Consider the following 16657-nt stretch of genomic DNA (forward strand, 5'->3'; position numbering starts at 1 on the left):
GTAACTCGGTCGAAAGCTCGGGAGAATGCGAGCAGTCATTCCTCCGTCACACCTATCTATATATGTATATATATATATATATATATATATATACATATATATACATATATATATATATATATATATAATTACATATATATATATATATATATATATATATATATAATATCACACACACACACACACACACACACATATATATATACAGTGTATATATATACATAATTATATATATTCGTATATATGTATATATTATTCGTATACATGGTACTCTTGTTATTTGTATGTACTTATACTTTACTTCTCTTCATGCGAATACAGGTTCCTGTAAAGATATATGCGGTACATACCTTGACCATGGTCTGTGTCAGTGTGACGCAGACTGCCTCTTTGCAAACGACTGTTGCAGCGACTACCACTCCGAGTGTGGCCAGGATGAAAGCTCAAGCCTGACACGGAGCTGGAGCTCGTATATCGGCCGGCGTTGAAGTCAAAGACGTTGTGAAAATAGACTGAATCACCTGAAGCAGCATCAGTTGAACAAGGAAAACAAACAGAAAAACAAACTGCAGCTCTCCAACTTCTTTCTCTTTCATACACTCTTTTCTTTTGACATGATTATGTTGTTTGCTGTAGCATTCTCCACTAAGTGCTCTTTTAAGCAGCTAATTTATGTTTAGATATCATTTTCATCGTGTTCGAGATTTCAGGTACTTTCCATCCTCAGCAAAAAATGGACGACATCATTCTATTGCCTCCATTTAACCCTTCTTGTACTTCTGTATGATCACCACAAACACACTCCATAATAGTCATTTCCATTATATTAAACAGAATATTACACGTAACTGTATCTAAAAATGACAATTTTCTTTACTCCATGTATACTTTACTGTTACTTAAGATGCAGGAATTGTGCAAATCAGTTTAATAGTGTTAAAACATAAGTGTTAATTATGTGTGTGTGGTTATGCATATATAACAACTCCTAAAAAAAAAAAGCTTGGAAATTTGAGGTTCATCGATTACATTTCCCCTTCTCTTAGTATAATGATCAAGGCATGCTAATTGTTACCATTAGAAAGATTATTCAATTTTCTTCGTGTTATGATTATATACCATCCGGGGAAAGGCAATATTTGAAAGTGTGGGATATGGTCTGAGCTGAAAAGTTGCAAAAATGAACACCAGTGGCCATAAAGAATCAATAAAGAATTTGTTATTTTGTATGGAGTTGTGTCTTTTGTTCTCAGCTGGTCAGCCATCAAATGCTGATTTCAATAGGCTCTTGACACTTGGGTGGTCTGAGCCCTGATCATGTCACTGAAATCAATGACCACTGATGAAATCATAATAAACATAATAAGTGATGAAATCAAAGGTCCCTGTGACAATAAAGATGAAAATCATGCATGCAAATCAATCCCCTGCCGCTTCATGTGTTTAACATCTTGTTGTGTTAATGTAATAAAGGTTCTGTGAGATTTAATGATTTGAGTCTTGTTTTAGATGCCTATTCATGTCTGTTGTTTGTTTGCTTGTGCACACGTTTGAATCCATGTCAAAGTTTATTCAAAATGCATAACAACCAAAGAGACAATGGGAAACTCACTAATTAACAAAGAAAAAAAAAAGAATGACTTAATAAACTTTTACAACTTTAACATGTTTAAAGTGTTGACCTTACGCCCCTCATTTCAAAGCACTGCACCTCCATGTAAGCCTTGTTATTTTTATCTTTTATTCATTACATTCCATTCACAGGGTGGGTAGCCCTTTCAGTACAAGACTGATTTCAAAGGGGTCCACGTAGAAAATACAATGACGTATAGGGTAAAACAACAAATACAAATTACACAACAAAAGAAACAAAGATAAAAGTACTCAACGTAATAAATACATTTATACTTGTTCACTTCAAAAGCACGGAAAGTGTCCCTTCATAAATCTTATTCTATGCTAGAGTATACAAATAATCATTCATGATATGAATATCAATCAATGTATATGTAATAACAACAAAAGGTATGTATATTTAAAACGCAGCCTCAAAATATATCGTGTCTTCTACTCTGTTTAAAAATACAGATTGTATCACTCGATCGAATATCATACGGTAGATTATTAAAAAATATTGCGCTCAAATATAAAAAAAAACTGTTCCGTTTAAAATCTGTATTTGGTTTTGGCAAAAATATTTCACATAAAGTATTTCGAGGAAAATATTGTGGAGTTTGGATGCATATTCGATTGGCAAGGTATTCAGGCGCAGAGTGATCGACACATTTAAACAGAAGAATAAAATTCATTCTTTTCCATCTCCTTTGGATGCATCAAAATTAGGGTATCATTTTACAGAGAATTTAACAATCTTTCTGTCGTAACCAAAAAGAAATTTGTAAGATCGCAACTGCTGATCTACATTTTAAGAAACATGTCGGAAAAGGGACCACCGGGAATCGAACTTGTCATCTATACTACTTTCTGGGGCATGCAGCGACACTATCACCAGGCTAAGCTCCGAAATTCCGACATTATTATGGCAACTAGTCCAAGGCTGACAATGCATTTAGATAAAACCGATAAAGTAATTAAGCAGAGGGTTATAGGGTGAAGAGAGTTCCATTCCCACTGGTTCCTTTTTCCGATATGTCTGTTGAAATGTAGATCAGCAGTTGCGATTTTAGACATTTCATTTGTACATAAGGGGAACAAACTGAAAAAAAAACTCAAACCCCATATCTTCACCCATATGTTTCATAAAGACAAACGTAAAGATAAACACAATTCTCATGTTTCATAACTATTTTAACGTTTTATTTTAAACCATTTTATTGTGTAATGTTCTTCATTACTTTCTAGTCACAGTGCGCTGTGTTTGCAGTCCTTTATTTTGCATATCCATTATTACGCGTATATCATAATTCATAATTCTTCTGACGCTTTTCAATCATTCATTTTCAGTGCTTTTCTTTTTTTTTGGGCAAATGAATTTTGTTGTTGGGTCACCGAAAACTGAAATTTGATGATTTCGGTGGCCCGAATGGGCCATCAAGAAAAAAAGGCAGTGGCGAGTCTTGTATTATGATTGGTGATTTATTTTCTCTTTTTTGGGGGTGGGTGGGGTGGGGTAGGGTGGGGTGGGCTGGGGAGGGGAGTATGTTTATAAGATAATATGCAGAGGATCAATCGTTTCGAGAGAATCGAGTTTAATGCTTATATTCATGACTTCTTCCTACTTCGTGACTATTTGAATCCAATTCCCACTGACATTGCTGCAATTAATTTGTATAGGACTCTTCGCATGAATTCCACCTGATCGATCGCTATAGCATAGCACTGTGTTGATTCACGTTAATTGGCCGATAGTATTTTAAAACTTACACCCACCGGAAAATCGTGCGATTCATTACATTTGTGAAGGAAATGCTGTCAAAATTCTTTTGTCATAAAGAAAAAAAGTATGAAATACAATTGTGTCCATAATAATCGCGTTCCTATTTCATTCATATCTTTGTTTTAAGTTTTTACGTGGCAATTTTGGCAAAGATTACGAGAACAAAAGTGGGAGTTATATTTCGTAGTTTAACAGCTACGCTGCTTTCTGAAACTTCGACCAATCAGATCTAATCTAGCGCGTTCATCACAAGTGAAACTGCGTATTTGTACCGAACTTGCGTTCGGTACGCGCTCGAAAATGGTACAAAATCAAATAAGAATTTTTCCTCTGCCCCTTGCTGTATTTGCGTGTATACGCAGAGTGTATTAGCGTTAGCGTATCCGTGTACAAGAGTCTACACATAATTGATGTGTAAATTTCACCGGCAGACTGGAAGAAATCGACATCGGAAAGCACGACAAAAATGAAAACAAAGGAGAGCGAGATGAGTAAATTGCAGCACGTAGTGTCGGCAGTGTTAGGAGAGGAAAGCAGTGAACAAGAAAGTTGCGGAGGTAATTCATTATGACAGAAACGTAATCTAATACTTAGAAATGTAAAAAAAGGTTAACGTTAGACAGGTCGGTTACCTATTGAAACTGAAGCTGAAAGTCACCTGTGCTGTAACTGGTTAGGCCTAACTGCAGCTGTGAGGAGTCCGATCGTTGAAGTTTTTTTCTAACGTTAGGCCCTTAGACACGTCTAAACGTGAGACCTTTTATCAGGCGTAGGCCTACCTCTGAGTCGAGACTCTGGCAAACGCCTGATATTCTCTTAACGCTAGTCTTAACGTTAATATAGAAACGTAGAATCTAACCTAACGCCAGGCCTAACTGTTAAGTGTTAGGCTACATCATGACATTTCTACGAACTAACTAGGGCCTAACGTTATAAGTTATTAGTAATATTACTAAAAAGCACCTCAATGACAATGACCAATGTAGAAAAGTCTAACACTAACAGTTAAGTTAGGCTACCTAAAACTCACACACACTAACGTTAGACGTAGACTAGTCGAATAAATATTAGAATTCTTAGATGTTTCCACCTAACTCAGCAGTAGTGTCAGTAACTGGTTAGTTTCTCTGAATTACTGACAATAGACAGTCTTCCTTTCTCTTTACGAGAACAGATTCCACTGACACCAGTCCTAGTCTAGCATGCAGTGCCTCCCCGTCAGACATTCCCCAGCAGGGCTGGCACCTTGCTGTGGCCCAGGATCAAAACAACCCAAAGGGAGACTCGCAGCCGACAGTGGTGGCCTTCCAGCCCGCCTCCCAGAGGCAGCACCCACAGGCTATCACCATGGATCCTCGGTGAGTCCCTCAAGGGCCTCATCACTTTTGTGTAACACTACAGTTTTGTTTATTTTTTCAATCCTCAAAAAACCTATCATTTTGCTGAATAGGCCTATGCTCTACAAAAACAATGATATTTCTGCAAAATCAGGACTGCTGAGAATGCATGGCAGACTGAGTGGCATTTTAATCAACTACCACTCCAAGAGTATATCATAAAATTAGAAATTACCGTAGTTATGGGTAAACTCGGCATAGCGGGTAAACTCGGCCCCCAGCGCTCACATTATAGATAGTTGTAACGTGTGCGCTGGGGGCTGGGTTTACCCGCTACTAGTATGCCAATTTTACCCATAACTACGGTACCATATTAAGATAATCATAAGATTTAAAAGTTTTACATCTTTGTCTAAATATCAAAGTTGTCACAATTAACCTAATCTATTCAACTTCTGCTACATAGTGCTAGGAAGAGCAAAGTGCTCAGTTGCAAGATTTAATTGTCTTTCTTTAATATTAGCAAACAATTTGAAGAACTTAAAAAAAAAATTGCTAAAGGAATTCATCGGTTTGATGGTAGTTTTATTATACTAGTATATTAAAGTTTTAATATAATTTTTTTTTCTTCTATTTGTGAAGAATAGGGGTTAAGTGAAGGATATTGCTTTCCATTATTCTGTAGTGTGTACATAATACCTCGTACTTAGTGTTTATCATGTAGCTCTTTCTTGGACCATGCCATACACTATTCCATGAATGTCATTCTTTTTTAATGTCTTTTTGAACACTTAGTTTCTTAGCAGTATAATTTAGAGTACAGGAGTCATGATCATGCCAGCCAATACTTTGCCTCATTTCCCAGTGTCCTGATACACTTGCTTTATGAATACCTGTACTTCTTTCACATCTTAGGTAGATTAGCATTAACAAAGATTGTAGTGCTTCATTTTTGCACTTTTACCCATTAGAATGTTAATATTTCAGGGATTCCTTATCAAATAAAGGAAATCATATACTGTTAAAGTGGAAATTTTCGCGCATTTCGCGCAACCAGAAACTAGCGCGAAAAATAAATGCACGCAAATATCATTGGCCCCCATATGTTCCTGTGCATGACGTCTTGATTCCGCGGAATTAAAAACACGCGAAACTCTTCTTACCCGGCCAAGCGCAAAACATTAGTCGCGCAAAAATATTCACTTTTACAGTATTTCTGTGTTTTGATGCTGTATCTTTTCATTATTATGTTTTTGCTATTCACAGTTTATGTTTCATACTTTAAAATGAAAATCTTCCTTCATTTGAATCCTTTGTTGTTCATGATTAAATCTGGATTGGCAAAGAATTTTTGAAAGCTTCCTTCCTGCTAGATTTATGATTAAATATTGAATTGATAACATATCATGTGTATGTTAGAAGGTCAAAGTCCAGATCCCCCCCCAAAAAAAAAATGCAAATTTCTGTTAATGCAGATATAATGAATTACACAAGTTTCATATAGGATTTCTCCAATATGGAATGTGCAGTGAAACCCTGAGGTGCTAGTTTTATAACAAGATGAAAATTTCTGCTCCATATTCCACTGGCACTTGATGGAATAACCTATCATACATGTGCACACTTGCAGTGATACACACACTCACACACACTCACAGCAGGGAGGTGGGAAGACCCACCTCCCTGCTCACACAACCACACACACAAACACACACAAACACACACAAACACACACAAACACACCCACTCACTCACACTTGCAAAGTGATGATATTAATGATGAGGATTCATAGCATTTGTATGGTGCCATATATCTGTTCAAAAAATACATTCAAAGGCTCAGATACTTTGACAGACGAGGTGAACCTAAAATAGAAAACACCATTTTGAATATTGAAATGCCATGCTGCAGTTACCAGGCCTCATCTGGGGTGGCAAGCCTGAGAGCCCAGCCGCTAGCCCAGTGTCAGCAGAACTTCTGGCGTCCCATGGTCTCAGGTGCCCAGGTCATCCCCCAGCTGCCTACTTTCCTCAACTTCAACAACAATGGGGCCGCTCAGGCCCTGGCCCACACCCTTGCCGTCAACTGTGCCCCACTGCAGCGCCCTGCTGTGGGACTGGTACAGCAGGTGGCCGAAGCATTCAAGCAGAGCTCCAAGAAGGAAATGCTGCCCTCGGAGGTCTATGGGGAAATGGAGTGAGTGTTGAAACTTGGGGGGGGGGGGGGGGGGGTGGATGGACCTATTGCTTGGTAAAACAAACTACTGTATGCCATTTATACACCTGTGGAGAATTTACAATATCTCAAAAGCACAGATGTAGAAAACTTTGGTGGAGAAAAATCTCTGAAAAGTCTCCTTTTTAGAGATTTGCAGAATCATGTTTTTTTTCTTTCTCACCTATAATTACAAGATGACAAAGATTTTAAAAAAATGATGCATTTCCACTTTCTCATAGGGCTACGCAGGCAAGTCACTTATTCACTTGAGGCAAAATAACATTGTCAAAATCTTGCACACTGAAGCAAAAACAAGTGTACCTCAAACCAATCCTTTACATCGCTACTTATAGAGTTTTTAGTGAGAATTTTATTCATGATGCTTGTAATAAACTTGCTTGATAATAGAATTGAGGAGTTTGTACCAAATCTAATGTTATCTAGAATTTACACATACAGACTGTAAGTACACATAATCTTCTCAGCACTTTTGTCGAGATATATGTCTATAGTGCTCCAGACAAAGTTGGCGAAAGAAATTAACATGGTATGAAATTGAATAATCATAGTGAGAGAGAAGAGCGACTTCATTTCTCATTTCTCATAGATATTTTAGTCATTGAAAATGCATGCGTGTATGCGTTTTTTGTGAAGGTTTTGTTTTTTGCATAAATTAGAAGAATCCTGCATATGGGAAGTGAACAATGTTTTTTTATTTTTTTTTTATTTTGATAAGAGCATTTTTCTGGTCAGGATGTTTCATACAATCTTGATGCATTGTCATTCTACTCTTTCAGGAAAGTCTACCCTTACTACAAACACATTGTTGGCCAGAAGAGAAAGAGCTGGATGGTAAGAACTCTTCTATGTAGTTTTCTGTACTACATATGTATATTTGCTGGAACACATTAAACAGCTTACATTTCATGTGCAAAGAGATTCTGACAAACGGATGTCTAGTAATTTCAGGGTTTCCCTTCAAAAAGCAGTTAACTGCAACTATTGCTGTAGAACATGCAGTTGTTGTGATAAAATGACATTACTTTTTATAGTTCGAGATATACTTTTGATGAATGTGAGTGAACCATGAAAAAAATAAAAGAAATGATTCATTACGTAACATTTGTCTGTAAAATAATTGAAAAAAGGGTCACTCCATGTTGGGAAGTTTTGTTTCTGCTATAGAGACATCATTATGTTCACACTAAAGTGCAAGCTTTATGGAAGTGCCTTGGCAATTATCTTTATGTGTGGTCGGTTGCAAACAAAGTTTTTCTTCAACTTCAAGGGAAAAAATAGTACATTGAGCTTCAAATCAGGATGTACTTTTACTGTCTGTGATGTTAAACATTCATTCTGTTTCCACTGTAACAGAGTTCTGTGCGCCATGCCCTCACTACACCACGCTTCAAGTCCCGAAAGCTCAGTCCAGATGAAGGAGACCACTCCTCGCGAAGGGGTTGCCGCTGGTCCCTGAACGATAACTGGGACGAGAGCACCGCTGCCATTCCCTCCACCCGCCGACGCTCATCCTCCGGCGCGCCTAGGGGAGCAGCCAGACGCAAGCAACGACTTCTGGGCAACACACGCAACGAGTACCCGCAGCCGCTCTATCACATGACACGGGCCAATCCTATCATTTTCCAGCAGCAGCAGCAGCAGCTGCCGGCCCAGATCACGCCTCAGCCCCAGCCCCAACCCCATCCCCAGCCCCTGGCCCATCCCATGCAGGCCACCTTCTCTCCTGGACCGACGGGCCCGGTTCAGACAGCAAGCAACATGTACTACCAGGCCTACCGCCCCCCAGCGGTAGGCTACATGATAGGTGGCCAGAAATTCCCCCTGCAGCAGACCGCCTTGCCACAGCTCAACCTGGGTCAGTGGAATATGGCAGGCTTCTCTCCCTGCAACCCACAACAGCAGCAACTCATCACTAACACTGGTAAGTTGAACCCTTTACTTTACTACCTCATGTACGTAAATTTGCTTGAACTTGCATTTACCTTCTGCAGCATGTTAATAATTGCAAGGTGGGTAGGCCTTCTGTGTTTCTTAACCCGTTGAGGACAAGTCCCAAGTATACTTGGGCAAGTGTGTATGGTAAGTGCGTGTTGTAGCAAAATCAGCCTGTCCTCAATGAGTTAATATGTATCATGGTCCTATATGATATGTCATCCCTAAGCAGCAACATATCAAAGAAAGTATTTAGTGACAGTGAAACATACAGCATGGAAAATGAATGCCTGAATCATGGCTTAAATCCAGGGAAGTGTTAAAATATGAAAGCAAAGAGGGCAAGGGAAAAATATGTGTACTGGTTTTGAGATATTGGCTATTGTCTTCTGAAATTGCAGGTCAAGAAATAGAGTTTTGATACTGACATCACAATCTAGAAGGCAAGTCTGTGGATGTGCAATAAGGCACTGGACAGTCACTTTCTGTGTTTCAATATATCTGTTTGTATGACATAATAATGGAGGTATGATACCATTTGCTATCTTTGATGATCATGGGAGGGGGAACCATAGGGGTGGGTGTCATTCACCTACATTACAGCATGCATGTGGGACATATCACTTTGTAAGATGCACACCTAGCATTTTGCAAGGTGAGGTGAAGTGGGGTCTTGTACATGGATCAGTTGTGATGCTCTGAACTCTAGACCTCCATTTTATTTCCAATATCTGAGGGATGCTTGTATGTGTGTATGTGTGTGTGTGTGTGTGTGTGTGTGTGTGTGTGTGTGTGTGTGTGTTTGTGTGTGTTGGGGGGGGGGAGGGATTTAGTGTTGCCTCTTGTTTGAGGGAACAGCATAATTCACAATATTGCTAGATTTGCCCTATTAGGCCTCAATTCTCATCCATATGGCAGGTTTTTTCCAGCCACTGAGTCACCTTACTAACCTTGCCATTTCTCATAAATGTATGCAAATAGTTTATGAGGAGATCTCTGGTTAGTTTCCTTCTTCTCCTTTTCTCTCTGACCCCCAACCCCCCCCCCCCCCCCCCCTTCATTCAAGAGGCTGGCTATAGAGCTCTCATTTGAATATCTTGCAGGTAAAGCAAAGCTATATCATACTGTGCAACATTCAGTACCACTTTTGAGGTCTGAATTATTTGCATAGTAAAACATTCTTGCACTGCGTGTGATCTAGTGAACTTTATTTTCAAAACATTGTTTAACATGGCCTGTAATTTATGAATGTCAGTCTGCAATTGTCGTGTGATACTAGAAGAGTGTGTTTTGATGATCTAACGCTGACGTGTCCCACCGTATCTAGTAAAATTAAGACAGAAAGTCAACATGTCTGAACGTGCCTTCCACATCTTCACATTTTATATTCATCCTCATGTCTATGGCGTGCAGGTTACTTTGGACAGACCAATGACTGTGTGCAAGCCCTGCAGAACAACGCTGGTAAGCCAAGCATTCTTACCAAGGATTTAAAGGTCCATTCCCCACTTTTCTCATATTAATCATAGTTACTGACATCTTGAAATCAAGTGGATAACAAACACATTTATATAAAAAAATGTAGTTATAATGAAGTAGCGATTCAGGTCCAAATATTATCATCTACATATTTTATACACTTTGCTGTTTGGCTTTAAGTAAATTTCAATGTAATCTTAAAAGAATCTATCAGAACCAAGGACAGGGTTTTAATCGGAGTTGCCAGTTTGTTTTTATGGAGCTCCTATATCTACCACATGACTTTGACAGTAAATCAAAATAATACTTTGGAATATATCTTAGATTCATGAAGGAATCTAACCAACACCATAAGTGTTTTTTTTATTTTTTATTTATTTATTTATTTATTTATTCATTTTTTGGTGGGTAGGATGATAGCTCATAGCAATGAATGACCAAGAAAAAAAAAACAGGAAAAAAGAGGGAAAATTGTTGGTTCTATCTTGATGTGGCAATGAAATTTTGCATTACCTTCCAGCATTCAATCAAGCTATCAGTGCAGCCTTGGTCAACCAGAACAACCACAACAACAGCAACAGTAGTACCCCAGTCATGGACGGCCCCATGGGCCAGGCCCGATCAGTGACCATCCAGCCCAGACCTGTGAGTATCCACATGACGGAGCAGCATGCTGTGCCAAACAATGACGTGTGTGCCGAGGCCCAGCAAGTTAACCAGAACCAAGGTCTGTAATATAAACTCCATCACTTTAGACCGGCTAAATGTATATCTGTAAGATACTTGATTATTGCTAGTTGGAGCATATACTGTCAATTTTTTTTTTACTCAAGACAAGTAGAGTACCGGTACTGAGTAGTTTCATTTTTTTTAATTTACTGCATCAGCAATGAATTCCCTAGATTATGTGATAACATGATATTAACTAGTGGAAGCTTGTACATGATCAGATGGTGCAAGATTTTAAACAGCTTCACTATAAAGTGGACAATTTTAAAGACAGTCACATTCTTTGTAAGATTTCAAGTAGAACGTAGTGATAAATTCTTGAAACCTCATAGGGAGGCAACTGCATAATGACAAAGAGGTGGGACAACAATGTCGTAATACAACATCAGGGCAAATAGAAATTACAATATTGATCATGTTTTTATCCTGTAAAAGGACAAGTTGATTTTGCAAAACATACATTTATGATAGACACCTGCCCACGTATACTTGGGACCAGTCTTCAATTGGTTAAAGGGTGTGTACAGTTCTGGTCGAGGTGAGGATTTAGCTTTTAACGTTTTGCGAGATATTCGGAAACCACTCTATGAGATATCAAAGAACATGCAATTCTAAGGGGTATCAAAAGTTTATTTGATGAAAATCGGCTTTGAAATGGCTGAGATATCCCCAAACAAGGTGAAACAAAGAGATCCTAATAAAAAGCGTGGCCTGTCGCCTTTTGTTATTATCACCTTTTTGTATATCTCAGCCATTTGAAACCAATTTTCATTATATAAATGTTGAATCCTTCATAAAATTACATGCTCCTTCATATTTCATAAGAGGTTTCTCATTTATCTCACTTAGGAATATTCAAAACATGAATCCCCAACTCAACCAGTACTGTGCAGTGTCCCTTTAAAAGTGGTTCTTTTTGCACTAACATAAACTCTGTGGTTCACCTTAACCAGAATAGAGATGATGTTTCATTTTGCTTTTGCTGTCAGGCTTCTTGAACAACCAGAGCGAGAGTGACGTCCATGCCGAGATCAAGGAGGAACTCAGGAACCTGGTCTACGAGTCGCTGGACATTTGCAACGGGAACGGAGAGAGATCCAACGAGACCCCCTCTGTGGAACACATGGCATCGCAAACCATGCAGCAGAACGCTCTAAATGTAAGTGAAAAACCTTAAAGGGGAATAAAACCCAAATATATGTGGGAATGGAGTAAATGTAGCAATATTACACATCAGTGAAAGATTGTTGTCAAGTAACTGCAATGATTAAAAGAAAATATAAAGAGAATCTAACACAATGTCATGTTTTATGAAAGGGACCTCGACTTGTTCCTGATGCATATACATTTGTATTAAGGGTAATATCATGCCCCTGCTTTCTCAAAGAGGTAAGCCAAGTACTCTTTCATTGCAAATTTTCTTTATATATTCTTGGTATCATCATCTGTGTTTAACATCTCAAAGCGTTGAAGTGTTCTCATCCAGCGATTGCTGCTCGAAAAGTTAAAAAATTCATAACTTTTGAACAGATTGTCCGAATTTTGCTGATGTGTTCCATCAATATTTCTGCATTCCATTGATTCCCTTGATTTACATGTGTATTTGGGATGCAATTCTCCTTTAAAGGAAAAAATAAGTGCATACCACTAGCTGTGACAGTGCTTTATTGCAATCTCGCATGTTGCTTTCTTCTGCAGTAGATATGAACATAGTCTGCACAGTATACAAATGACGCACAGGTCTGAGTGCGTCAGTCGGAATTATGTGCATAAGGTAACTATGGAATGCTTAACCCACAAGGTGAAGCCGAGTGGGTTTAAGCTAAATTCCCTAGTTACCGCATGCACACTATATTCCGACTGACGCACGAAAAGACATGTGTGTCATCTGTTTTATAGAATGGGTAATTTTCTTGAAAAAAAAAATTCTATCATGTTACCTGATGACAAATTTACTGGATGCATTTCCTTTTGGCTTATCATAGAAAAGTTTTTACTGGATGCATGGTTTCCCTTCAGAACCACGCATCCAGTAAAAACTGGTGCGTGGTTGTTTCAGCAAATAGGCGTCTAGTACTGAGTGCGCAAACGCTTGCTTAATACACAAACCTTTGTTACAAGTGCGCGTACTCTTGCTACAAGTGCACGATAACATGTTTACCACTGTGACTCAGCGTGCGGCCAGTACAAAATCATACATAGCTCTCGACCACTGAGATTGCAGGATTCTCGCAACCCATTCTATAATGGTGAATGAATACTGTCAAAGTTGGTCCAGCACCACAAACCTCAAATACTCTCGGTCCAGCTCAGTCCAGCGTTAGTTCATGAAAGAAGGGGTGGGGTGACATTGCAGTAAACAACATCCAGTAAGGGTATTCATGGTAACCACGGGCCTGAATGTTGAGTACTGCATTCAGGGGTGTATCTTATTCTTATGGTTTGAGGGCTACACACTGTAATACAGAGTTAATCACAAAAGACTGTTCCAAAAGGAGATTCCCTAAGACTCAACTGACAGCAAAATACCACTTGATTCATCTTGACATCTTGACATCTTGACCGCAAAAGATCCAGTTATTCAATGGAAATTAAGTCAACTCCACCCTTTTTGCTAGAGGGATTATGCGAAGGTAGTTGTGCAGATCGCTTTCTTTCATGAACACAACTTTTTATGCCTCCGCTACGAAGTGGCCGGAGGCATTATGTTTTCGGGTCGTCCGTCCGTCCGTCCGTCCGTACGTCCGTACGTCCGTCCGTACGTCCGTCCGTACGTCCGTCCGTACGTCCGTCCGTACGTCCGTCCGTCCCGTTTTGTTTTTGTCGATATCTCAAGAACCGTGTGGTGGTTTTACATCAAACTTGGTATGAGGGTATATCCTTGGGGGATAATACTTTGTGTGGATTTTAGGGTCACAGGGTCAAAGGTCAAAGGTCATAGGTTATTTTGTGAAGAAAAAAAAATTGAAATTTCATGTTTTTCTCCATATCTCGCAAATGGTTCAAGGTATCTTCATGGAACTTAGTATATATGCTTGTACCGGTGGGCAGTGATTATCTAGGGAAGTTGGGGGTCATGGGTCAAAGGTCAGGGGGGTCAAAGGTCAAGGTCAACTCCTCAAAATATCACTACTTTCCTTAAAATGCAATATGCCTGAAGGTTTTTTTTTTTTTTAAACTTGATGTATGGCATGTATTACCCAATATATATTTTTGAGGAAGTTTCTTGCCAAAAGGTCAAAGGTCAAAAGGTAAAAGGTCAAGTGAAAGTGCTAAATTGCACTTTTTCCTCCATATCTCGAAAGTAACTCAAGGTATCATCATGAAACTTACATATTTATGCATGTTCAACCTAACAGTGATTCTCTTTGGAACTGTGAGGTCAAAGGTCAAAGGCCAGGTTTAGATAATGCTATTTTCCCATTTGATACTGAAATTATACTTTTTCTCAATACCTTGAAAATTACTCAATGCATAAACTTATAAAAGGGTCAAAAGTCAAGTAAAAATCATCAGTTCCCCAAATACCTGCACTCTGACGTTTTAATCATTCATCCAATTGAACCTAGTTTTAGGAAAGTGAACTTTCAGCACATTTGTGTCAAACCTGTCATTTTAATATTTTGCCAATTGTATGAAACTGTCATCACACATTGTCAAGACATTGTACTATTGACCTATTAGGAGAACCATGCATTATGGCGGAGGCATATCAGTAGCCGTAGCGATATATCTAGTTTCTTCATGTCCTTTAGAACGGCAAGAATTCAGCCATTTTGGGTCCACAAGGCATCGATATGATTGCTGTACTTGGATTGGATTTTCAAAAAAAAAGTTCTGTCCTAATCTTTGGTAGACTATCATGAACGCAGATGCCTCCCCCTTGTAGATTTCACAGCTTTTTGCAATTTTCTGTAGAGTTTGTTTTGGATACGGTAGTTTGTGATTTTTGCAATCACTTCCCTGGTTTTCTTTTCCTTGCAAGGTCCCAATCTGTGACTACTGTCAATGTCTGTTGAGTTGACAACAGTGTTGAGCTTGTAAGCACACAACTTAATCACAGTTTTGTCTGTATTTTCGTTCACATTCTCATTGATCCCATGAAATATTAAGGAGTTTCTTTAAGAATGCTGGTCTGGCTTGTCCTACTGGTCAAGTAGAGTCTCGATGTGTTTCTCGAAGGATGCTATACGGGTATCTCTCATCTGCATCTCAAAGTCAATGTATTCCTGCAAACTTTCAGTCACTTTTCTGTAATTATTGGAGTCACTTAATCAATGAGAGTTTGTTCTATGGCACTCTTCAGTTTGCAAGCAACTGCGTTACTTTCCAAAGCTTTGTTGATTTCACTGCAAATGGTATTGTGCAGTTCCTTGGCTTGAAGCTTTGAGTTCCGAGTGTTTGCCATGGTGAGAACGAAATCCCAAATCCAAATGTCCTTGAAATGTCTTAGAAACGTTATTTTACGAGTATAAATTGGTATGTCATCCTGTCAACATGACTATAAAGAATGTAGAGACCACAGATCCATGGAAGAATACAGATTTCCCATACACATTGGTGAAAAGAAATGAACGACAAGGTACGTTTGAACAGAGCTCTTCAAAAAATGCGTCCGATCATGATGCTCGCTCGCCTAAAAACTTCTCTGCCTTGGCAGTCACTTTAGTGTGGTTTTGACCACTTAAATTCATGAAATTCATGCTACTAATCACATCACTGATATCTGCAGATCAACAGGAGCCCATCTAGTGCTAAGCCCCGTCCACCTCACCACGCCCAGGGGGGCTTCCACAATTACGCCTGGTCCCCATTGACCCACCAGCAGCGTGACTACCAGGAGCACACCCAGATGGCCCCCACAGCCCAGGGGGAGCAGCAGGGTGAGGGAAGCTCTGTGGAGACAAGGGTCATTAGTGACCTGGATGGACAGCTTCTCATTCAAGCCACCGTCACCGACAAAGCCCAGGATAATGGATCCAGTGCAAATTAAACAACGCATGGTATAGTACTTCCAGCGTTTGTGCAAGATGCAAACTTTCAGGTATGTGTCAACCCATGTACTGTCTAGCATGATAAAGGTACCTTATTCTGAGACCAAAACAAACCATAAAATGCAATATCTTGTGTTCGTATACCCCTCCCCAGAAACAACAACAAACACACAGAAACAAAAACTAAACCTTTATTACTTGTGTAAAGGTCCTGACCACAGGTCTCATCACAGAATGTACAAATGTAACATTTCCTGCGTTCTCAGTTTTTTGAATGTATCAAATATTGTTGAAGGGGATTGTAACTTTGTACATGTTGTAGATATTTACTATTTAAGTAGTGTGATTGAGGAATATTAATGAGTAGTGTCTGCAATCAAACCATCGGGAGTGGTGTGTTTCGGATATACCCAGCTCTTGCCATGTTATTTAGTATGCAAATATGTAAAGATTGCTGTTACCTGGCAACATGTGAGTGCTATGTGGATTTTTTTTTTCATTAATGTGTATTATCAGTTTATTTTCAGGACCAAGCTACACTACTGAAATT

General features: G+C 39.0%; 1 protein-coding gene across 1 annotated transcript; it reads left to right on the forward strand.

Moving 5' to 3' along the window:
- Positions 1–3863: 3863 nt before the first annotated feature.
- LOC139743880 (uncharacterized) lies at positions 3864–16106 on the forward strand. The gene is made up of 9 exons (XM_071654344.1): positions 3864–3954; positions 4572–4755; positions 6647–6931; positions 7750–7804; positions 8327–8894; positions 10319–10369; positions 10905–11111; positions 12103–12272; positions 15846–16106. The coding sequence occupies exons 1-9, from the start codon at positions 3864–3866 to the stop codon at positions 16104–16106; spliced, it is 1872 nt and encodes a 623-aa protein (XP_071510445.1).
- The last annotated feature ends 551 nt before the right edge of the window (positions 16107–16657 follow it).

The sequence above is a fragment of the Diadema antillarum genome, unplaced genomic scaffold, assembly GCF_040938485.1.
Source record: "Diadema antillarum isolate AM-2024a unplaced genomic scaffold, OU_Dant_1.0 seq00001118_RagTag, whole genome shotgun sequence".
NCBI classification, from domain to species: Eukaryota; Metazoa; Echinodermata; class Echinoidea; order Diadematoida; family Diadematidae; genus Diadema; species Diadema antillarum.

Bases quoted from the DNA above. Each gene is read 5' to 3' on its own strand.
- LOC139743880 (XM_071654344.1), top strand. From the start codon at position 3,864: ATGAAAACAAAGGAGAGCGAGATGAGTAAATTGCAGCACGTAGTGTCG. The intron at 4,756-6,646 runs GTGAGTCCCTCA...GCCATGCTGCAG, and splicing joins GCTATCACCATGGATCCTCG to TTACCAGGCCTCATCTGGGG. The intron at 7,805-8,326 runs GTAAGAACTCTT...CCACTGTAACAG, and splicing joins AGAAGAGAAAGAGCTGGATG to AGTTCTGTGCGCCATGCCCT.